The 24,987-nt window shown below is 37.5% G+C and overlaps 2 protein-coding genes across 3 annotated transcripts in view; one reads left to right on the top strand and one right to left on the bottom strand.

Annotated features, from left to right (window-relative positions):
- Positions 1-24,987, top strand: part of slc30a6 (solute carrier family 30 member 6) — a 580,472-nt gene that overhangs the window by 297,325 nt on the left and 258,160 nt on the right. The gene's annotated exons all lie outside the window — the stretch shown is intronic.
- foxg1b (forkhead box G1b) lies at positions 15,566-20,297 on the bottom strand. The gene has a single exon (XM_022211995.2). It carries the CDS (start codon positions 19,862-19,864, stop codon positions 18,617-18,619), a length of 1,248 nt encoding a protein of 415 aa, XP_022067687.1. The 5' UTR covers positions 19,865-20,297; the 3' UTR covers positions 15,566-18,616.

Below are 24,987 nucleotides of genomic sequence, written 5' to 3'. Positions count from 1 at the left end.
TTGGTTGTAAAACTTAACCAAATCTATTTCTGTTTTAAATCGTGATATTTTATCAGAATCACTTTATTCTACATGTCTTAAGAGCTCCACAAACCATACACTGTAAAAAAAAACTGCACTCCTTGTTTCATTTCAGGGACCTTTCGGCTGAACTGCAGGCAGTGTTTACGCGAAGCAAATCAAATACAGTTTTGTTTCTTTTCCAGTATTGATAACACCTTCAGCAATTGGAAGAGAGTGTAGTCCATGTTGATACTTTTGAAAAAGAAATTTTGTCAAACGAATAATCGAAGAACTTTAGCTTAATGTTTTTTTAATGGTTTATAGCAGTGATCATCAACTGGCGGCCCGCGGGCCGACTCTGGCCCGCCGAACCGTCCAATCCGGCCCGCGACTGGATTCCAAAATTGTGAGGATCAAAGAGAAAATATCATGTGGTCCACACTATTAAAGCAGTCAGTCCAGTCATTATTAAAGGATCTGTTTTCCACATCAACTTTTCGTTTCGTGGCCTTAGAGAGTGCCATTTTACCCGTGTTAAGAGGCCTTTTCCTGTCACTTCTGCGGTGTTTCTTTTTCAAGTGCTCTGTGAATAAAGTTGACTTGAGATGAGGCAAAATATCTCTATTACTCCTAGTGGTTGACTGTGGTACAGGTGATAGGAGCACTGACTCATAAAGGCTAAAAATGCCTTCAGTTTTGTAATGAAATGGAAAAAATATAAAAAATAAACATCAAATAATAATGTTATGCCAAAATTCAATTTTTATTTAATTTTTGTTTGAGGGTCCGGCCCCCAAAGTGACTGTCCGGTAAAATTCTGGCCCTCTGGCAAATATAGTTGGTGACCCCTGGTTTATAGCATTCTAACTGTGTAAACTGTAAACAATGAGCTCATAGCGAGGGAAACCTGCAAATAAAACACCCCAAAAGTTAAAGGGTTATAGACACACAGAAAGTTTTAATCATGAATATTATTTTTAAATGACAAATCTCGGCTGTTTTCACACCAAATGATATACATGAATATGCACTGTTAAGGCCACTTAACAGTGCATATTCATGGAAACTTTGACCAGCCGTGAGAAAACTATTATGGGATATATTACATTCGTATTTTAATCTCTCAAATTTTCTTTATGAGGCAGCAAAATAAACTGATTGTGGCAGAAAAGAGAGGAGTCCAGGCAACTGCTATTTTGAAACTGCTGAATGCAACTTCCAAAATAAATAAATATAAGCCTCCCTTATTACTGTGATTCAGAGGTTTTTGGGAATTTTAAGAAGATTTGAAATGATCTAATGGAGCTTATAGATTCACAAATATGAACCTTTATTAGATGCTGTTTTTTTGGCTATAATCCTAATGCTCTATATGAGTATAATAGTATTCTGTTTTCTTTACATGTTGGAGCCATGAGGGCTGTGAATGCCTTTCTGTAGCTGTAATCCACCTGCATGAGGGCTGTCTGTCCGTCTGTCAGCTTAAATCCTGCTCAGCTCTGGTTACGGCAGCTTATTCATTCAGTCACACACTGAATTTAACTATTAGAAACACAAATCTTCAGAATGTTCCCATAATATTGTGAGTGCAAAAAGTTTTTTTTTGGCCCTTTTTCTACATAAATTTGTCCGTGAGCTTGACTTTAGAGCCCTGAAATATTTTTTCATAAGGATTTTGAATAGTTTTTATGATGTATAACCGGTGATTTATAGGAGTCAAGGGTAAAATCAGTTAAAAAAAAATAAGTTAATCAGGTCTAGTATTTCTTGTTTTAACACACAAACTGCAAAATACAGAAATTCCTTATGTGGAAAACATCTACACTGACTTTTGTTGAAGTGCGATGAGACAACAAATTTTTTTGTTTTACATCCCATCAAAAACAGTAACAATGTGGCAGCAATGTTGTCAGAACAATCCGATAAAAAATTGTGGGATACCGTAACTTCAAAAATTGTTAGGAAATTATGAAAATAATTGTACATTAATGATATTTTAACAGGTTCAATTACAGTAAATCTATGTAATTCAGTGTAGTTCTGACCTTTTTAAATTACTTATTAGTTTTTTGTCTGTAATTTTAAAAGTTCATCAGAAAAACTTTAATTTTTGCAGTGTAGCTTGTGTCACTTTTTAGTATTTTGGATGAGTTAATCCTGTAAAACTATAAGCTGTGGATTTAGTCAAGCTGTTTATTATTACCCATATTTATGTTTAATTGGGAAGCGCCTTCTAGTGTTTGTTGTAATTGTAATGGTAACAAAGCAGGGAGTCAGGTGATCTAGTTACAGAGCCACGAAATCAACACGGGGAGGAGGTCAGGGTGGATGGATGGGTCAACAACAAAACACTGGACTTTAACACCAAGGAGACAGCTGATCAGTTAGTTCCACTCCATACCCTCCCTTATTAAAGCAACAGGGACAATGTCCTCCACTTAAACCCAGACCTTGATGTTTCCTTGAACTTAACAAAATTATTTTGAGTGTAAACCCAAACTTCTCCTCAGCATTTTTGGAAACTTGTGTCTCTTCATGTAAGTAGGGATTGATTCTATGATGTTGCTTTTGAGAACATCAGTTGAACGACTTTTTTCTTCTTGTCGTTGACTCTGGTTGGATGTTTGTGGCCTTTGTCCAGTCAAAAGCCTAGCTGATGGGACTACACAGTCCTGCCTTCCTTAAATGATATACCTATACAACTAACAGCATTTTCAATTACATTTTGATGGAAACGTACATGAAGTACCACAGTTATTGCATAATCCTGACAGTGAAGCGCTGATACGAAACTACGTAAGTGCGGAAGGTATTGGGGATGTGAGATTTATCGACGCATGTTGTCCAATCAGATAACTCACTGACTGTACTACACAATCCTGTCTTTATGTAACTATGCTACTAGCAGTCTTCTCATCTCCGATTTTAAAGGAACATACACGAACTGCCACAGTGAATGCATAGTCCTGACAGTTGAAGCAGGAATGTTGGAGTTCGATGAGATGGAGCCACATCAAAAGATTATGGGGAGATGATATTTTTGATGCATATTCTTGTCAAATACCTCACTGATGATACTACACAGTCCTGTCTTCTTTAAATGATGTACCTATAAAATTAACAGCATTTTTAAGTATGTTTTCAGAGAAATGTGCATGAATTACCACCGTGAATGCATAATCCCGACAGTGAAGCACTGAGTTCGAAGCATGACGGTATAGGGTTACATAAGTGCAAAAGGGGATGGTGACGATCCATTATAGATGTCAGATACCTGACTGATGGTACTACACAATCCTGTCTTCCTTAGATTATGTAACTATACTAACGGCGTTCTGAATTCTGATTTTAGGGAAACGTACACGAACTACCATGTTGAATGCATTGTCCTGATAGTGAAGCATGAATGTTGGAGTGTGATGAGGTGGGACTGCATAAGTGCAAAAGGTGATGAGGAGAAGACATTTATAATGCATATTCTCCAGTCGGATACCTCATTGATTGTACTACACAATCTTGGCTTCCTTAAATTATGTACGTATACAACTGAAGGCATTCCCAATTCCAATTTTAGGGAAGTGCACACAAACTACCGCAGTGAATACATAGACCTGACATTGAACCGTGCCGGTAGAACCATGACCATATGGGGTAAGTGCAAAAATTCAATGCCTGTGGATATATATCATGATATAAAGTAAAATCTGTGCCTTGACTAAGTATGTGGCCTGAACTGAATCCAGTAGAACACCTTTGAAATATAAACTAAAGGTGGACATTCAAAGAATTGAAAAACTCCAATGACATGAGTCACAGCAAAGAAAGGTGGACTCACTTTTGTTGCTTTGAGTTCCTACTGAAGGACTTTCATTTTTAATATAGTAAATCTGAACTGTTAGTCTTTAATGTTCCATCAGAGAATATGTACCCAAATGTCCAAATCTGAAGTGAAGCAGTTACATAGATGTGATAGAACTTTGAATCATTTGACATTGAAGGGATATTGCAACTATTCCTTACTTCTGTTGTATACTGCATGAAAATCTGCATTTGTAAATTTAACCAGATACCCTGCATCATTTGTATGTATTTAACACTTGTAGCCAATCAAACTGCTGGGAAATAAGTGGGTTGGGATTATTGTAATTGTAGAAAGACCTTAATACCGAGAGACCCATTAGACAGCATGGCCTTCCTGCACTTAAATGCATCACTGAAATGAACAGCAGAGGCCACTGTCAAGTTTGCTTTATTCTTTTGGACTACAGAGTTGAATACTATTGTTCTTATTTGCAGTGTTGAAGCAACACATCTGCAAAGAAGGTAATATTTCTCTGCATTGAAGTCCTGACTCTTCTGTCCACGGGCTTCTAAACCAAATGTCAGATCCGAACGTCGGTGATGCAAAATCTGCTTCAGTTCTTGGATTGCAGACACAACAGCCCACAGTGAGGAGGTCAGAGGTGAGTCTGCATGTTTTACTCATCACTTCAACCCAGTTTTAGCTCCTGACAGCTCAGTATTGTCAGTGTTGGAGGGAGGTGACTGTTGGTGACTCACCGGAACAAACTGTTGCTTAATATGAGACTGAAGACTTCCAAAAATAAAATCAGCTGCTCTGTTGGAGAGGATTCTGTAACACTGAACTCAATCAGATCTGTATGTTTGCTCAGCCTCTCTGAAAACAGAAAAGAACCCGATCTCATAGAAACATGAAGGAGAATTAACATAAATAGAGTAACATAAATACACTTTTCTGTATGTGAAATCCAGCAAACCTGGTTGCATTTCTATAAATTACCATTCCGTGTTTTAAAGAGTGGTTTTGTGCTTTGCCGGAAGCAGAGACTTCCCAAAGGACAAGAAAATACAGTAGAACATGTTAATTAGTGAGCTTCAGCAGTGCAGTATATTTTAGACACCATGTCATATGATATCTACTCAGTTTCTTAAAATAAGTCTTACAGACATTTCCTACGCATTGTCATATAAAAGCTTATTAATATATAAACATTAAACAGCCTGGTCCCCCAAAGAATCTGAATTTCTTTAGTTTTTCATCCACATCCCATCTATTGCTGAGGATTTCCACATTGGAACAGCCAGTGTAGTCTTAATTTTAGTATGAAGACTAGGTTTAAGATTAGGATAAGATTGTGGTTGTATCTGTGCTACTCTTAAGTTTTAGGAATGAGGATGTTTGTGTACTTTCTAGTCAGTTTGCTTCTCTTTCGATTGCATCTTTACAGAGCTGCTGAAAGATCACGACCTGGTTTTAGGGTTTAGGGTTTGCAGCTAGTTGTAGGGATGTCTGTTTGAAAATTTTCCCCTGATTTGAGTATTTTTCTCAAGTAATACACACTTGAAGTGTTGTAGATTAGTTGTAGTACCCGGTTTCACCACCAGGTGAAGCATCCTTCCATCCATCCATCCATCCATCCATTCTCTATACACCGCTTTATCCTCACTAGGGTCGCCGGGGGTGCTGGAGCCTATCTCAGCTGACTCGGGCGAAGGCAGGGGACACCCTGTACAGGTCACCAGTCTGTCACAGGGCTACATATACAGACAAACAATCACAGTGACATTCACACCTACGGGTAATTTAGAGTAACCAATTAACCTCAGCATATTTTTGGACCGTGGGAGGAAGCCGGAGTACCCGGAGAAAACCCACACATGCACAGGGAGAACATGCAAACTCCATGCATCATCATCATCATCATCATCCCCCAACTCTCAACATGTGTCAGCTCCAGGCAGCTGTCTCACATGTTTTGTTTTTGTTTTTTTTATGAAGTAATCTCTTTATGCAGATCTCCTCAGTTTTTGTGATTGCCAACATTCAGCAGCAATGCAGAAAATTTTGTATTCTTCATTCGTGAAACAAAAAAAGTGAGGGTTCGAAATGCCAACCCCAGAAAAAGTATTATATTCTTTCCCTGAAAACAGCCCTGAAGAATAGAGGTTTCCCCTGCTATGTCAATTAAAGAAAATAACTAGATTTCAATTTTTTTTTTTTTTTTTTTTTTTACATCTTGACCAAAAAAACAAAAACAGGCCAAAACTGGCAATAATGTCCACAATAAAATTCAGTATTTGTAAAAAAAAAACAAAAAAAAACATATTTTTTTATTTTTTAAATTACAAATAAAATCTTGTAAAATTACGAAAAATAACTAAAAGTTTACACATTTAAACTGTAAAAAACTGTCCAAAGCTGTACACAACATCCCCTTTAAAAACAAACTTTTATCTTTACAGATACTAATTCAACCATAGAATTACACTTTTGCTTGAATTAAATCAATTTTAAAATATTATGTTAGATATTTGCTATTGTTTTCACAACTTTTTTCAGTTTTTGAATGCTACTGTATTCCACCAGTAATTTTTGACGTGTTTTTGTTGGCATCTTGGTGGCAGATTTTGTCCACAATTATTTTTTACAGTGTAGCTGTGGTCCAGATTGTGTTTTGGAACAGTTTGTGTTGGGTGTGTCATGACTGACAGAATGCCATCACTACACACCCCTCCTTTAGCTCCTCCCCTCTGGGCTGCCCCAGCTCCCCAAACAAGTGAAGCATTGCTCTGACCTAAATTCGAACAGAGAGACTCTTAAAGCTGCAGATACTCAGACAGACCAGACGGACAGGTAGAGACAGACAGACAGACAGACAAACTCAAAATAAGACAGTCGGAGACGATCGCTTTGCGTGGCTACTGTGCTTTGTAATTTTTCATAATCTCTTCATCATGTCAGAAAACTTCTCAGATTTTACTCCTAAATTTATGACTGTATAATATCATAAAATGTCTGAGTTCTAAATTCTTTAAATTAGAAAAAATAGCTTCAGTTTAAGATTTTACAATAGCAGACAACAGCAAAGGTTTTTTTTAATCATAAATTTGTTTTTTTTCATAAACTGAAGATTTCATAAACTCCAGGGAATATTTAATTTTTTTCTAATAAATTTGTGTTTTCGTGTAAATTAATGACTACATAATCTCATTTACCACTTCAAACTCGAATTTGTGAGATTTTTTTGCCCTTCTAAATCTGACTTTATAATCTCAGAGAATACTTAAGTTTTGAGTTTATATAGTCCAAGAAAATTTCTGAAGTTGTTCTTTGTACATTTATCACTTTAGCTTAAGAGAGCTTCCTCAGAGAATATAAAAAAATCCCATAAATTTATGACTTCCTAATCTCAGAGAATAGTCAAGCTTTTTCTCAAAAATTCATTTCATTTTTCCTGTAAATTTCTGATCATATAGTGTCTAAGAATATTAAAATGTATTTCTTGTAAATTTTTTGTCTCGTACATTTACAACTTTATTGTTTCAAAGAATATTTGCATTTTTTCTTTGAAAATATGTGTTATGTCATTGCATAACTTTATTTATAGAATTTTTTGCGCATTTGCCATTTTAATCCTCGAGGTTTTCTTTTTTATAAGAATATTCAAGTTTTTTCTATAAATTTGTGACTTTCTTCCCGTCCATTTATGATTTTATAATCTGATTTATGAGTCTTATTGGGGTCAGGCATATGGGCTCTGTAAAGCGTCTTGAGATGATTTGACTGTAATTGACGCTATATAAATAAAATTGAATTGAATTGTGCTTTATCTCGTAAATATACACACGTGGACAAAATTGTTGGTACCCCTCAGTTAAAGAAGGAAAAACCCACAATTCTCATGGAAATCACTTGAAACTCACAAAAGTAACAATAAATAAAAATTTATTGAAAATTAAATAATCAAAATCAGCCATCACTTTTGAATTGTTGATTAACATAATTATTTAAAAAAACAAACTAATGAAATAGGGCTGGACAAAAATGATGGTAACCATAACTTAATATTTTGTTGCACAACCTTTTGAGGCAATCACTGCAATTAAACGATTTCTGTATTTGTCAATGAGCGTTCTGCAGCTGTCAACAGGTATTTTGGCCCACTCCTCATGAGCAAACAGCTCCAGTTGTCTCAGGTTTGATGGGTGTCTTCTCCAAATGGCATGTTTCAGCTCCTTCCACATATGTTCAATGGGATTCAGATCTGGGCTCATAGAAGGCCACTTTAGAATAGTCCAACGCTTTTCTCTCAGCCATTCTTGGGTGTTTTTGGCTGTGTGTTTTGGATCGTTGTCCTGTTGGAAGACCCATGACCTGCGACTGAGACCAAGCTTTCTGACACTAGGCAGCACATTTCTCTCCAGAATGCCTTGATAGTCTTCAGATTTCATCGTACCTTGCACACTTTCAAGACACCCTGTGCCAGATGCAGCAAAGCAGCCCCAAAACATTACTGAGCCTCCTCCATGTTTCACCGTAGGGACAGTGTTCTTTTCTTCGTATGCTTGGTTTTTGAGTCTATGAACATAGAGTTGATGTGCCTTACCAAAAAGCTCCAGTTTGGTCTCATCTGTCCAAAGGACATTCTCCCAGAAGCTTTGTGGCTTGTCAACATGCATTTTTGCAAATTCCAGTCTGGCTTTTTTATGAGTTTTTTTCAGCAGTGGTGTCCTCCTTGGTCGTCTCCCATGAAGTCCACTTTGGCTCAAACAACGACGAATGGTGCGATCTGACACTGATGTACCTTGGCCTTGGAGTTCACCTTTAATTTCTTTGGAGGTTGCTCTGGGCTCTTTGGATACAATTCCAACGATCCGTCTCTTCAATTTGTCATCAATTTTCCTCTTGCGGCCACGTCCAGGGAGGTTGGCTACTGTCCCGTGGGTCTTGAACTTCTGAATAATATGAGCCACTGTTGTCACAGGAACTTCAAGCTGTTTAGAGATGGTCTTATAGCCTTTACCTTTAAGATGTTTGTCTATAATTTTTTTTCGGATGTCCTGGGACAATTCTCTCCTTCGCTTTCTGTTGTCCATGTTCAGTGTGGTACACACCTTTTCACCAAACAGCAGGGTGACTACTTGTCTCCCTTTAAATAGGCAGACTGACTGATTATGAGTTTGGAAACACCTGTGATGTCAATTAAATGACACACCTGAGTTAATCATGTCACTCTGGTCAAATAGTTTTCAATCTTTTATAGAGGTACCATCATTTTTGTCCAGGCCTATTTCATTAGTTTGTTTTTTAAAATAATTATGTTAATCAACAATTCAAAAGTGATGGCTGTTTTTGATTATTTAATTTTCAATAAATTTTTATTTATTGTTACTTTTGTGAGTTTCAAGTGATTTCAGTGAGAATTGTGGGTTTTTCCTTCTTTAACTGAGGGGTACCAACAATTTTGTCCACGTGTGTATGACTTTATAGTCCCAGAGGATAATCAGTTTTTAAAATAGCATTTTTTAATATTTTTTTTAAATTGTCACTATAATCTCAAAACATTCTCAAGTTTATTTCTCATAAAATTTACAAACTGACCTTTTTAATTTAGTCAGATTAATACTGACCTCTCCCAGTCATATTTTTTTTGTTTGTTTGTTTTATGGCCCTAAAAGAATTTCATTGAAAAACATTTTACGCCAATTACATAAAAATCTTTTTTTTTTTTTTTTTTTGAAAAGCTGCTGGGAAATGTTGGTATGGCAGCAATGGACAGTGCAAACTTAGTGTGAGTCACAAAGAGACAACAGTCACATTAATGGGACGTTAATGGGACGCAGAAGACTGAAATAAACCAACATTATCCTTAAAATGAAGGATCTGAATAATTCCTCCTCCACTGAGGGAGACGTTTTACACTCAGTTGTCCTCAGTTTGTTTCCTTTGTGTTGCAGAAACTCCTGCAGGTTAAACTGAGCTCAACAAACACAGTTAGAGATAAATGGCTGATTCTGAAAGACTCACTGAGCTTTTGTAAACTCAAAGACGACAATTTCAGACTCTGCACCAAAAGACTTTAACCCTCTGAACTCCAAGCAGCAGTTTCTTTTTGCCCTTCAGAATCAGAAATGTCTTCTGTGCTGAATGACACAGTGATGAGGCCATGATTATTCATTTTGCAAAAATATTTTTAAAACTGGCAACATTTTTCCAAATGCCCAAAGGTGTTACCGATACTGGGATACTTTACAGCCTCTACAACTTTTTCTCTCTGCTCATCATCTGTAGAAAGATGTTTCACCATGCTGAACAACCTGCTCCTCTGTTCTCTGTTTTTGGGCCTTACTGCATTTATTTTATTGATCAAGTAGGTGTAATTGTCCTTTTATTTTAAAATTATACAAAATAATTTGAGATGTAACCAAAATGACATAAAACTTGTCCAAAATGACTCCAGAATGGTCTGAAATGACTCAAAATTGTGCAAAATGACTTCAAACAATGTGTGTAAAATTGCAGCTTTTTGGTCATTATGGACAATTAGAATAATTCTGAACAAGTTTTAGTCCAGTTTTGAGTCTCTTTACAACAACTCTACATAAATGTTCCACCATGCTAAATGCATCTTCCAACAATTTCCTTCTCTGTTCACTGTTTATGAGCCATGATGCGTTTACACTGCCTGCAGTTCAGCCTAAAGGTCCTTACACACCGGGTGCGTTTTTTACGTGCGTTTTTTTCGGACGTCAATATTTTTTTTCGAACCTGTATCCTGTCAATACACGCGTTCACATCGGCAACGTTTTCTCGCTCAGCGATTTTGCGGCATTTATTTTTTCGGATCATGGTCGATTTTTCTAAAGTTTCGCATTCTTTGTGACCACTTCTGACCAATCAGATTGCGTGTTGTTGCGACGTCCCATTCACCGGCATACAACATACTTTTCACTGTCAATTGCGTTGATGTCACGGTCATCAATTAGGTCTCGGTTGTTACCTTACGTTTGTGGATTATAGTTTAATGTTGTGCTTACCCGGTACTGGCCCCGACTCACATTACAGTACATGATATCAAGACAGAAAGACATCGCAACGCATCTAATCAGAACTGAAAATAATCCGTCCGGTGTTGTGTTTTCTGCTTTTAGTATCTGTGGCATATGGTAGATATTATTATTATTCATACTTTATAGTTGAAGAAGTGAAGAAGATGTGGAGGAATTTGAGGGACACGTACGTGAGAAAGAAGAGAGAGGAGGGAGAAATGACGAGGAGTGGCCAGGTAGGTGGAAAACAGAAGAAGAGGTGGAAATACATTACGGCAACGTCTTCCTCCCCTTCGGAAAGTCGCAAAAACGCATCGTGCTTGATATGTATGGACAGGTGCATCAAAACTCGCATCCAAATATTTCGCAATTTCGCATCGTTTATTCGCATCGCTCCCGGTGTGTAAGGACCTTAATACTCTGATTTTCTTTGTTACGTGACTGTTGGTCACAGCTGACTCAGTCCAGTTCTCAGTGATCAAGGAGAACAGAATATTTCATTCTTTACATGATTTCATTCATGCAAATGGTTTAACTTTGGATATTTGTACGGAATGTGGTGATTTTAATTAAATATTACAATTCTAAGTTTAGATTTAGTTGAAACCTCCTTTCACACATGATGCATTCAGGGACCGCCCGAAGGTTTTTACAGTTTCTGACTCTGTTAAATGTTAGAATTTTAGTGTTTTTTTTAAAAAAAAAAGATAAAGTGTTTTTTTAATCAGGTGGCAGCTTTTGAGGTTCAGAGGATTAAACCAGATGAGTTTTGAGACTGTATACAAATCACATATATAATGCAAAGTCAAAAATTCACCAAAAATCTACACAAAATTCACAGTGCTTCTTGATACTGTTAGTCATAAATTTAACAGCACAAAATCAGAAATTCTCTGACATGAGGAAGTAATGAATTTACAACAAAACGCATGTTTGAATTTGAATATCCTCCATAATTATAAAGTCAGAAATTTGCAACAAAAACGACTTCATAAAATTATGCCAAATATAATTTTATGAAAAAAAAAAAGAATTTTCTCTGAGAATGTTCTCTGAAAGTAAAGCGAAAAAAATTCAAACATTTTTCTCAATGCAAGAAAAAGTTAAATATTCCCTGGTGTCTATAGAAAAATAGATTTGTTTTTCAAATTGAAAGAATTCAAAACTCAAATAAATCCTGAGATTATCCTGTCATAAATTTAGCAACAAAATGTAGAAGTTTCAGGACATTATGAAGAGATTATAAAGAATTACGAAGTACATTACACTGTAAAAAACAGTTTGCAAATTTCACAGTGAAAAACTGTCAAGCCATGACAGTAAAAACCTGTGAACTCTAAAACTGTTTTATACTGTTTATATGGCACTGAATCACCGTAAATACGTTTATCAGGGCCGCCTTCTTCAATGGAAAAATGCTGTAATAATATGTGTGGCAGTCAATACTATAATTTTTGCATCAATTAATTAATTTACAGAATACAGTTTTTTCCCAGTTAAATGTATGTATTGATAACGGAAACATGCTGTAATATTGATAACAAGTAACATGGCAATTTTTGCATTTATTTAATGTAATAAATACACTTTGCTACCAGTTAAACTGATGTAGTTTTGTGTTAAAAAACTTTTTTTAAGTAAATTTTTGCATATGTGTCAAAAATACATATATTAAATGTTAAATACACTAATTATTGTGCTGATAATGTAAAAATGCTGTAATATTTATAATAGATCACACAGACTTTATTTTATAGGCATTTTAAAGTGAAACCATTTTTTTTAAGTTAAACCTTTTTCATTATCTTTTTTTAAAAAAAAAATGAGACTGTGAAATCAACAATATCAGTACATTTCATTACCGTAACTGAAGAAAATGTTTTATCATATTTTTACGGTTGTGTTCTAGCAAGCACAGCCGCCGGAATTTTACTGGATAATTTTTTTAAACTTTTTTTTTTACAGTGTAGCCACACAGAGCTATCATCTTATCTCTGCATTGTCTTTCCAGTTTTGTTTATTTTTGACAGATATATTGATTTAGATGGAAATAAGGTGATATCTGCAAAAAAAAAAATACTCAGAAGCTGCGTTTAGCAAAACTAATGAAACTAGTTACCATCAGGTTAACAGACAGCAACAAATATTATGTAACTGTGAAGCCAAATTTTAGGTTTCAGAATTACTCATTACCATTTAAAGTTTGGGGTTAACCAGACAATTCCATGTTTTCCATGAAAACTCACACTTTTATTCATGTGCTAACATAATCACACAAGGGTTTTCTAATCATCAAGTAACCTTTCAACACCATTAGCTAACACAATGTAGCATTAGAACACAGGAGTGATGGTTGCTGGAAATGTTCCTCTGTACCCCTATGGAGATATTCCATTAAAAATCAGCCGTTTCCAGCTAGAATAGTCATGTCTAGACTATATTTCTGATTCATTTCACGTTATTTCTATTGGAAAAAAAGATTTTCTTCCAAAATTTAAGGACATTTCTAAGTGACTCCAGACTTTTGAACGGTAGTATTTAAGTCTGAAATCTTCCCTGTGGAGAGAAGCTAATTACAGTGGGAGTCTTTCTGCTGGTTGTGGGACACTCGGCTGGTGAAACCGGTGGGGAGGAACGATTCTGTTTATTCGAAACAGACTTTGAATTGCAACTGATGACATCTCGCAATAAGATCCGACTAAAAACCTGGCTAGCGTAGCAGCATCAATGCTACAAACAACCCACAATGCAACACTGTCTGTAGAAGAGACACTGTGCACTGAACAACACGTGACGTCGACACGTGAATAAAGCTTTTTTCAAACTTATAATTTCCTCTTACATTTGCGTCAAGGCTGTAATGTTCCTGCAGTTTTTATTATTTTACACAAAATGCAACAAAATTCACACAAACCTAAAAACATTACTTCTGTATTTGTTTTCTCAGAGAATTTATCTCAAAATATGTTTTATTCTTAATACAGTTTTCTTTGAACCTGTCTTTGTCCCTTCGGGGATCAATAAAGTCATTCTATTCTATTCTGTTTTAGTACTTTATGTTTGTTTTCTATAAAACCGTAGCAATTTCAGAGAATCAAAAACTGATTTTAAACCTGAATTTACTATAAATACTAGAGGTACTCAAATACTGTACAAATAATAAGAGATTGAAAGCAGCATAATTATAATAAATATCCTGTAAATTTGCGTTTAATTATCCTTTTGGAGCAGGATTATAAACCACTGCATGAGATGTAGCAAGGATTCAAGTTTGCACAATAAAGAATATCAGAGGAATAATATAAGATCTTTAAAACACCTTATTAACGAATTTTAATGATATTATGTAGAGAATAAGCAACCTACCAAAGACACGTACTGAAGTAATATTTAATTCCTGGATTATCGGCACTGAGGAAATAAAGTCATTTTAGAGAACAATGAAGCGAAACAAAGTCAACATTTGTGCTGCAACAAATGCAACACAAATGTTATAGTTGTTGATGAGCTTCAGTTTAAGCGTACATTTACAGTGTGCAGGCACCAAATTATATTAAAACGACCTTTAAAACATCATAAAATCATAAAAACCTGTTTTTACGTTGTCATTTCCTCTAATTTGGCTCTGTTTGTATTTGTAGGTCAGATAAACACTCACTGAGATGGATCACATGACCTTTTGCTCCACTGAGTCCGAGCTGCAAAGCTTCGTAAACCGTCTGAATGCACTTTATCACACTGAAATCTGGCAAACAGAGTGACAAAACATTGGGAAAACCTGCCGAAATCATAAAAAAGTGCCACATTCAAGAAGCAAAATCAGAGGAATAAGAGTTGTGCACAATGAGACCTGCAGGAATAAAAACACTCCTCTTAACGTGACGTTTCACACCACTAAAACGGTCGAATTTAAATAGAAAAATAAAGAATATTGCAACTCCTTAAACTCATATAATGAGTAAAAGATAAAGAATAAACTTAGCGCCTTTGGAATATGTAAGAATAAAGAACAACTTCAAAAATCAGCTATTAAACTAATGACGCACTTAGAGAAGCTTGAACCAAATATATCGTAAAAATTAAAAAATATCCACAAAACTGCAAATAAACCAGGTTTTTGAAGTTACAACCACATACAAGAAATGCTGATTATATCTGGAATAACTGCAAAGAAAAAGTACTCGTAAAATATTAAAAAATTAATAAACTTACATAAATAAGACTGATAATCAGGCCTAAGAGCAGAGTCACTCAAACTAGTCACAAAATAAAAATATTGAAAATTTAAAAAAAAAAAACTGTCTTAAAAACTAAAATATAATAAGAGCTGCAGCACAAAACTGATGGCAAATAAATAAAAAACCCTCTTTTTAAAAGATTTCTGTGATAAATAATAACAACACACCTTAAATAATGAAAAAGTCAAATAAACTAGAATAAATTTCTCATTTTCTCAATTTTCTCAACTACAATATCTTGAAGAATTCATCAAATTAATGAGTCTCGAGTGAAATAAATGTTCCCAGTAAAATAAAAATGCAGCAACAAACACTGAAATTCATTCACAGCTTCCATGAATGGGAATCTAAAGGTAAAGTATTTGCAGTTTTCTGTGTGTGTTAAATGACGACCAGCGAGACGCACTTTAAAATGAATAAAAGTTAAAAAACAATAATGTGGTTTGGTTTTCAGCATCAGGCAGAAGTTCAGGTTCTTTCATCCTTTTTAATCAAGTTTAGTTTCTCTGAAAATGAAAACAGACAGACAGCAACGGAACAGACAGTACAGACTTCATACGAGTGAACGCTAACTACAAAAGTGCAAAAAAATAAAAACCAAACAATTCTCCAAAACAAATATTTTTTTACAAACCTATAATGGACAAAAAAAGTAACACAGAGAGAAAAACAGACCTTTTTTTTCCTGTTTGGAATTTAAATGTTTGAATATTCAGTCAGACCTGCTGGACTGTTTGTGCTTTTGTTTCACCCAAAATATTCTTTTTTTAACGTTTATTTTTTATCTGAGGATGAGCTCGGTTCTGTTTTTTGGGGCTTCGGGAGGTTTTTTATTTCTGTATGACATGCATAGGATTTAGAGTTTCGCTGTAAAAAACTAAAAAAGAGGGGAAGTGAGGCAGAGTGTGAAGCTCTGCAGCTTCCAGTTTGATGTTTGCAATTTGAAAAACACCAAAAAATGCAAATTAATTTCATGGGTATTATATTTATGGTGCTTCTTTGCATTTAAAGGCCCAAAATTGATGATCAGTCAGTATTAATCAATAGAACTAACTGTAGTAAGTGCAGTTTTGCTTTCACACCAGCAACGACTGGACAGAGTTGAATTTATTTTTATTTAAATTGTAGAAAGGTTCTGTTTTAATATCTTATATTAAGATAAAATGCTTTTTAAAAACATCATAGTTCCTGCTGCTGCTTGGAGCTTTTATCTGCTCTGTTTTTGGACAGGAGGGATCAATCAATACCTCAGCGATCAATACTTTAATTTTGCTTTTTTTCTGCTCCTGCTGGTGTAAAACACACTTTTTATTTTTCTGTATAAACACACAGAAGCAGATCCGTAATAGAACATTGTTAACACTAGTTTTTGCTGATTAAAAAGCACAAAATTAATCAATTGAAATATTTATTGAGGAATTAAATAATTTAACTCAAAGCAAAATCAGAGTGATAACCAGTACATCCAAATGGCTCTGCTGAAAAGACACCTTGGTGTTTAATGAAACTTAATTTGACCATTTTTTGTCATAAATTGATAATTTTTCTAAACTTGTGATGTTCTGAGCCACAGATAACAAAATGAAACATGTTAAAACAAAGTTACATTAATTTACTGAAATAAATGGGTAAAAAATACAAATGCATCATTTGAAACCTGTAGTTTTTTTTGCTTGCTTTTAAAAATAATCATCTAAAACACCAAGTTGTCTCTTCACTAAAACCACGGTGTCGGTAATATCGTCACATCAAACATCAGATTTTATCAGATTAAATTCTGTTCTGCTGATTTTTATCAGTTTGTTGTTCTCCCAGAAAATCAAAAATACAAAAATAAGTTGCATATATATTAATATTTCACTGCAGCTGGTTCGAAAACCTCCAGTTTTGTTGATTGTCGTGCAAGTTTAGGGAACACATGCTGCTTTGTAATGGGTCATTTTGCAGAAAAAAGTGAGTTTTTTTTTTTATAAAAGAAAAACTGAAATGACATGAAGGGTTTCCATGAGTTAATGCTCAGTAGATTTTAAGGTTTTTGTTTGTTTGTTTGTTCGTTTTTTAATTTGCACCTAAAAATAATTGACATTTAAAAAAAAAAAAAAGGTTGTGGAGATGCAATTTTTTCACCTTTATATTATAGATATTATTGTATCTGAATGTGTGTGTGTGTGTGTGTGTGTGTGTGTGTGTGTGTGTGTGTGTGTGTGTGTACGCGCAGCTTTGGAGGCCTGATGAGTGTTTGTGTCTCCAGAATAAAAGCTCCAGCTGAGGCCTCCGAGCCAGCCTCCGCTGAGCACCAGAGCAGCAGAGCGGGGAGGAAAAGCTGCATGAATGCGGCAGAAAAGGGTCGATTTTTCCCCCAAAATATAAAAAGACGCTCACCTGTGCGTCGCGCCTTTACGCACATGCGCAGGAGGTTTTACGCACGTCCAGGCCTCCAAACACACAAACACACACATAAATACAAAAGGAAATGAACTGAAGTGAAAAAGGGACAATTTAGTTTGTTTTAAATTAACACAGAATAAAAAAACATAGAAAACTCGTGTTACAGCTGTGTAGCTTTGCATAATTTCACATGAAGAGTTCTTTTCCAAAAACATTAATATCCATTTATCTATCCATTTCTTTAAAAGGGCAGCGTAGTCAAAACAATCCAGCTTTTAAGCAGCAGCTCGGATATTATTTGCTTGGATAAAAGTAACTTTTCTATTTGGATATCATCATTTTGGAAGGAAACTCTTCAGAGAGAGCAGTTTCATTATTATTATTATTGATACCCTTGTTAGTATTATTATTATTATTGTTGTTATTATTGTTATTAGGCCTGTCCGGGGTCAAACCTGAGTAGAGATATGACTTGTAGGCTTATTTTTCCTCTCAAAAAACCCTGATTGTTTCGGCAGATTTTTAAGGCTTTTTACTTATTTTATTTATTCTTCAGTTTCAAAAGTTTTTTTCCTCCCGAGAAAAATAAAAAGAGAAAACAAAAAGTACTGATTGTCTTTTTTCTCCTTTCCTTGATTGTCTCAAAATTCATAAATAATTACTATTAACCCCGTAGCTATCTGAACCCTCCCCACCCCGACACCACCACCAGCACCGCCCTCCCCTTATTATTCCTTAATACTGATGAGTATACACGGACAAATAGAATTTAAATACATTATACATACAATAAATACAAAACATAAATAAACGACTCAAAGAAAGTACTGAAAATCTTTGTACAAGATATAAATAGCTTGAAATATACTTATACTGTTACCTTTGGCAAGTCTAGTTTACAGTTGTACAACCCGCGGGTAACAAAAGTTTGTCCCTTTTTCAGAAAAAATAATAATCAAAATAAACCCGTTGCACTTCGGGGCAGAATATGGCCAAAAAAGTTTCACTTCATATATATTTTTGCTCTCAGTTTTCGATATTTACCACTTTTATTATTTGCCCTTAACTTGGCGTCTTTTGTGCGCCCTCGTCCTGGTGCCATCCACGGAGAGCTGAGGGTGAGGGAAGGGAGCAGTTCAGTTTAGGAACGCGTTCGGGGTCACCCTCTTTTGATGGGACAGCACCCCGGGGAACCCCGCGGACACGCCCGGGGAGAAGGCCGGTAGGGAGCTGTTTCTGAGGGAGTCCGAGAGCAGCGACTGCGGGGAGCTGCTGGTCGCCAGGCCGCCGAACCCCGGTGCGCCCTGCTGGAGATGCGGCGGCGGCGGAGGAGGAGGAGGCGGCGGCGCTCCTCCCGGCGGCCCCGGTGCCGTAGCAGCGTGTTGGGTCCCTGAGACAAAATACCCGGCAGTCTGTCCGGACAGCAGCCCGACCGGCGACGTGCTCATCCCGTAACTGTTCGTCAAGCCCAGCGCCCCGGCGGCCGACCCGCCGAGGATGGAGCGCCCCAAGTCCCCGTTGCTCAACTGCTCCACGGCGGGCAGTAACGAGCCGTAGCCGGCCGCTTGGTTCAAAAAGCCGGGAGATGATCCGTTGTAGTGCGGGTGATGGTGGTGGTGATGGTGCAGGGAAAGAAACGGAGAAATCTGCCAATAGAGCGGGTTGTTCGCCCGCTCGTTAATCCCCAAGCCGAGAGGAGCGAAGCGCAGCCCGCGCTTCATCGCCAGCTTTCCTCGGGAGGTGGCGGACCGCCTGCGGAGCTTCCCGGTAGTCCCGCCGATGAAAACATCATCACTGCTCGGGTCCAGCATCCAGTAGTTCCCCTTCCCCGGGTCGTCGTAGTGCCGGGGCACCTTAACGAAGCACTTATTGAGGCTCAGGTTGTGCCGGATGGAGTTCTGCCAGCCCTGCTTGTGCTCCCGGTAATACGGGAAGTTTTTCATGATGAACTCGTAGATGCCGTTCAGCGTGAGCCGCTTCTCGGGGCTCTGCCGGATGGCCATCATGATCAGGGCGTTGTAGCTGAACGGAGGCTTGTCATATTTCCCGTTTTTCCCGCTGTTGGTACCGTTAGTGTTCTGCTCCGGTGTTGCCTTGGCGCCGTCCCCTCCTCCGCCTCCCCCTCCGTCCTCCTCCTCTTCCCCCTGCTCCTCCTTGCCCGGCTTCTCCGAGTCCAGCGCCGCGGCTGTGGAGTCCACCTCCGGCGGGTCCAGCGACTTCTCAGAGTCGGAGCCCGGTGAGGGAGAGAGAGTCCCGGGGATGCCGACAATCGCGGCGGAGGCGGCGACGGAGTCCGGTCGGTCGCATTTGGAGGGCAGCAGGAGGCTCTTGATGCTGAAGGAGGAGGACCGGTGGACGGTCGGCGGGTCTTTTACATCCTCCATGCCCGGTGGCGGTGGGTCCCAAAAACGAGGAATAAATAATAAAAAAATAATAACAACAACAACTCCAAGCTCGTCCACCTCCGTTATCCGGGCTGGAAACGAAAGAGAGACAGAGAGGAGAGAGAAAGGAGGGTCAGGATGAGAGATGCATGGATGGAGGAGTGGAGAGAGAGAAAAGAGACGGACGGAGAGAGAGAGCAGAGAGGGAGGGAGAGAGCGTGGCTTGGATGTGGAGAAATTAGTAATTAAGGAGGTTCCGACTTGCGGCTACATCACGGAGAGGAGGAGCTTCTCCAACTTGGTGATTTTGTCAACAAATCCTCTTTTCTGCGTCTTCTTCTGCGTCTCCGAGCCGAGCCTCAGTCGACCTTTAACGTCTCCTGCAACACAAACCTGTCATTTTTATCTGCTGCCTTTAATCTCTCTCCTCTCTCTCTCTCCCCCCCCTCCCCCTCTGCCTGTTTCGGTATTTACGCGCGTGCACGACTCCCCTAAATTCGCTCGTGTAACTGTGCCGTGCGTCACAGAGCCTCGTCCGTGTGCATGTGTGCGTAAAATCCCGCTCTGAGCCTGTGCGTAAAAGCGCACGTCGCCTCCGAATGTCTGTGGATGTGTGCGTAAAAGCGCACGGCCGGGCACAGCCTGCTCCTCGGCTTTGTTTTCTCAACGACAATAATAGTTTGAATTCATGTCGGCAAACACGGCGCGTGCACGATCAGTGTGCGGTCATGTGTGTGTGTGTTCATGATTTTTTTTTTTTTTTTTTTTTTGGAGAGACAGGAGGAGGAGGAGGGGGGAGCACCGAACGCGCCGCTATTGTCTACTAATAAAAGTCATTGTGCCGGCAGGGAACACACACACACACACACACACACACACACACACACACACACACACACACACACACACACACACACACACACACACTAGCGGCAGCAGGTCAGACGCTGGAACAAGAGCGCCTCCTGTCGGCAACAATCAGTAATGCTGACTACCACTAGTAGGAAGTAGTAGCAGTGAGAAGAATAGGTCACCTCATCAGTTTTACTGTGTATTTTTTCTGATACTGTGCACAGATTGCATCAGGGTTACCTGGCAGCTAATTTCCATCTGTTGTCTTTGTGCAGGTAAACAAAAAACAACCATTTTCAATTCGAATTAATGTACAATATGTTGTTCTTATGTGCAATATTTCATGATTATTCTGTGTAATGTTATTTTATTACCTCACGTTCATTGCCAAGACTACTTCAATTCTTTCACATATTTTGTTTTTCAGACACAATTACCCAAATGTTGCTCAGAAAACAAAATTACTTAACATTAGGAAATGTAGTGCCTAGTAGAAAAGGAATAACATATAGGTATGATCCATTACTTAAAATAGAATAGGTCAGCTAAAACAGGACAAGGATAGAAAAGTTGTTGTTTTTTTCCTTCAGAATCAGTAGAGTTCTCTCCTACCTCAGCTTGTTCCAACTCTTCACTGCAGCAAAATTACATTCTGAGGTCATGTTGTCAAAATAGTTCCTGTGAATTTGTTGACTTTAACAAACTGTTAGAGTGAAAAATAAATTAATTACACACAGAGGATTGTAAGTTGTGTGTTTTTCATTGAAAACAATTACAACACAATGAAGGGATTTTGAAAGTCTAGTTGTGGCTCCATTGTTTCATTGAAGAGTCACAGATCGTTATTTGCATAAAGTTTTATATGTTTGGTGTCTTTGGAAACCTGAAGACCCCCACTGAAAGAAGTGTTTCAAATGATATTTATGAGTTACTTATGAAGATGGATTTTGTGTACAAACAGTTCTGATGACGTTTTTACTATTCCAAATAATGGGATAGTAGAGATTTGGAGTAAATCATAAATCAGGAGAATTATAATTAATCTGTGCGACCTTTAAACCCTCTGAAACCCAACCAATAATTTACTGATGCAGAAATGCTTCCTAATATGTTATTAACTGTTATTATATGTTCCTAACTGTTATTATCAACACTCAGGTCTTCCTGTCTTCTTTTTTGTTTTGCTTTGTTTTTGGACGTTTTTCTTAAATATTACAGAAGCTCTCGATAATATCACTAGTTTACTTTTTTTTTTTACAATATCCAATTATTTTTATTCAGTTGTAATGATTCTATAATATAAAAATATGTATTCTAAAAATGACTTTTATTGACAATTTTTATACAGTGGTGAAAAAACTGGTGAACAGAAAACAATATGAAGCTGTTGGAGTCCAGACTTGAATCCACTGATGGAGGAGCTGAAGACAAATGTGATCAAGAGGAACCCGCAGATCTTCATAAGAGGAACAAAATCCCAGTGAAGACATGCACTAAGCTTGTTAGCAAGTGTTTGATCAATGTGGTGACAAATAACAGCTAAGAAAATAATTGTCAGCAGGATGAAATTGGTAAATATTTATGATCTGTAACAATGATCTACCAGCTTTTGTCACTTTGTGCCATTTATTGACAGAAGAAACCTGTTGGAAAAAGAAAAATTCACAGCAAATCAGAATTTTTGGCACAACTATGAATACTTTTGGGCTTAGCTGTACTTAGAAAATTGTTGAAACTGGCCCAAAGCAGAGAGCTGAGGGGGGTTCAGTGGGAGAAAGTCGTGTTGTTGGAGTGTGGAATGTGGTCTGTCTCACAGTATTAATATTTTCCCACCAAATGTGCAGCAACAGTTCAGAGTCTGGATTCTGCATTCAGTTGTGAAAATGTCTGACTAGACAGTTTCAAATAGATGTCAATGTTATAAACTGTGACTTGTAAGAGACTGATGCACATTTAGAGGTGTTTGCACATTAATTTGACTTCAAGGAGTCGGAATCACTAAGAAATTATAGATGAAATATGATTAATTTGAGCCCACAGACTAAAAACAGAACTATTTCTTTTTCCTTTGTCCTTCAGCACATTGAACTTAACATAGATTTTCTTACCTTGCAGGTTTGTGAGTCACGATTTTCTTCTTCAGACTGCTGATTAGCTGCAAACAATGTCAGTCAAACTGAGCCACTGTTACAACTTTAACATTATTTGTCAGGAGGTAGTCTGCAGACCGTACTGCTTCTACTCAGGCCTGATGCATGAATATATGATAAAATAAAACTAAACTCATTTTTATTGATCCTTCATTTTGGAGCAGTATCAGACCTAAATGTACTTATGGGTCATTCCAGAAGTGGAGGACATTTAGGGTTCAAAATTTTTGAAAAATAAACTTTCTCTTTTACAATTTTCTGCCACATATTCATCAATAATAGGTAATAAACTACCAAAGGTTTGGCTGACTCAGTTTATACATCAATGGTACCATTTTTATTCCATGTTTTATTTGTTGTTTGCTAACCCTACTCTAATCACAGGAACAGGGTTGCTTATCCATGCTCATGTTTTTTCTCAGGAGCAAAATCTAGATATTTAGCTAGCTTTTACTGCTGACCAAGAGGACAAACTGACTGATGGAAAACAGTAAAGTAAAAAATACAATGAATTTGTCTTATCCTGATAATATGCATAACAGGGTTGCATGAGCTATTATTCGTAGCTTTCTAATAAAACAACTTGTTGACTGAAGTAGGCGACACACCGTTGGTCTATTTTGTGCAGCAGAGAAGTTACATGATGCATCGAACTTGCACCTTCAGTTATTTATTTGTTGATACAATTCTTCTCCATACCTTAAATTGGTCCAATGGAACAAATAAAGTCTGTTGTATTTACTTTTGTATTTAAACTTAAAAATTAGCAGCTTGATTATGAAGAAAGCCTAGTTAGCCACCATCAACCAATTATGGCTGACTTAGGTTTTAGGTTTAGTTGATCCAAATCTGACAAAGTTAAAGTTGCTTTGTATTCCAAACTTCCGGAGCTTGACAAATTACGAAGTGATCATTTCTACAAATGGTTCTTCCTCATGCTGGCCAACCAACAAAGGCAGCAAGAATGCTAAATCTGAGTGTTGATGCCAGATGCCAAACCGTCTGTGTTGTTGCCTCACAGTATCTTAGGTGTTGCTGATGACCTTCTGCCATGCCTCCTCCTTCAACACCTGCAGGAAAAGCAGCCATATAAACCAAACTACTGGCAGGAAGGTTGTAGAGAGTCTTCACAACACTGAGTCTGTATGGATTTGGTAAACATCTGAACACTGAAACGAAAAGTTTCCAAACATTCTTTGTCGTATAGGTAACAGAAACTGCACTGGACTTCACCCATCGCTGGTTTAATGCACCGAAAATCTGCTCCCACTGAAGATCCTACAGGACTTTGTTGGTCCAAAACACCTTCAAAGTGCAGCTCAACAGAGTGGATTCTTGCTTCATCTTCATCATGAAGATGAAGAAAAAGAAGCTGCATGTGAGTCACAGCTTAGTTTTGGTACATGTTTGTGTATCTCTACATTTTGTTCTGGTGTTTGCATCTTTTTAAATGTGTAATGCTGCTTGTTCTTACAATGTGATACTTCTTGAGCCTCTTTAAACTCTGCGGTTTCATTCCTCGGCACTCTGAGGCTACAGGCTTCATGTTTCTGGTTTATTCATCCATATCTCTCAAACACCTGGAGAGAATTTCTCTAAATGTGGCACAAACGCTCACTTGGATCAGATTTTGATGGTCCAATGTCGCTGTGAGCTTACAGCACGTTTTTCATCAGTACTCAAGAATTTAGACCGTAACAACAAACGAACAAATGTCTGAGGTTAAAACTGAAATGATTGAATTTTAGATCCAAAAAGTCAGAAGTCTAGACTCTGAAGTAAAAATGACTCTTTCCCCTTTCTAAGGTTCAAGTGATCACCTGTGCAGATGGATCAGATCTGGAGTTCATCAACTCCTACAAGTACCCTGGTCTCTGGCTCTTCACTCTCTTTCACTCCTCACATCAATATTCTACAGGCTAAAATCAAATCTAGACTGGGGTTCCTTTACCGTAATAAGGCCTCCTACATACTTTGCCAAAAACACTCTTCTGAAGATGGCCATCCTCCCAATGTTTGACTATGGCGATGTCATCTATAAAATGGCCCCAAAGTGTGCCTTTAACAGGCTTGATGTCCTTTATCACTCAGCCATCAGTCTTGCTACCGGTTCACCTTTCT

This window comes from Acanthochromis polyacanthus, chromosome 15 (assembly GCF_021347895.1).
Source record: "Acanthochromis polyacanthus isolate Apoly-LR-REF ecotype Palm Island chromosome 15, KAUST_Apoly_ChrSc, whole genome shotgun sequence".
NCBI lineage: Eukaryota > Metazoa > Chordata > Actinopteri > Pomacentridae > Acanthochromis > Acanthochromis polyacanthus.
Note: the sequence above shows the minus strand (reverse complement) of the source record. Positions and strands in the feature narration are given on the sequence as shown.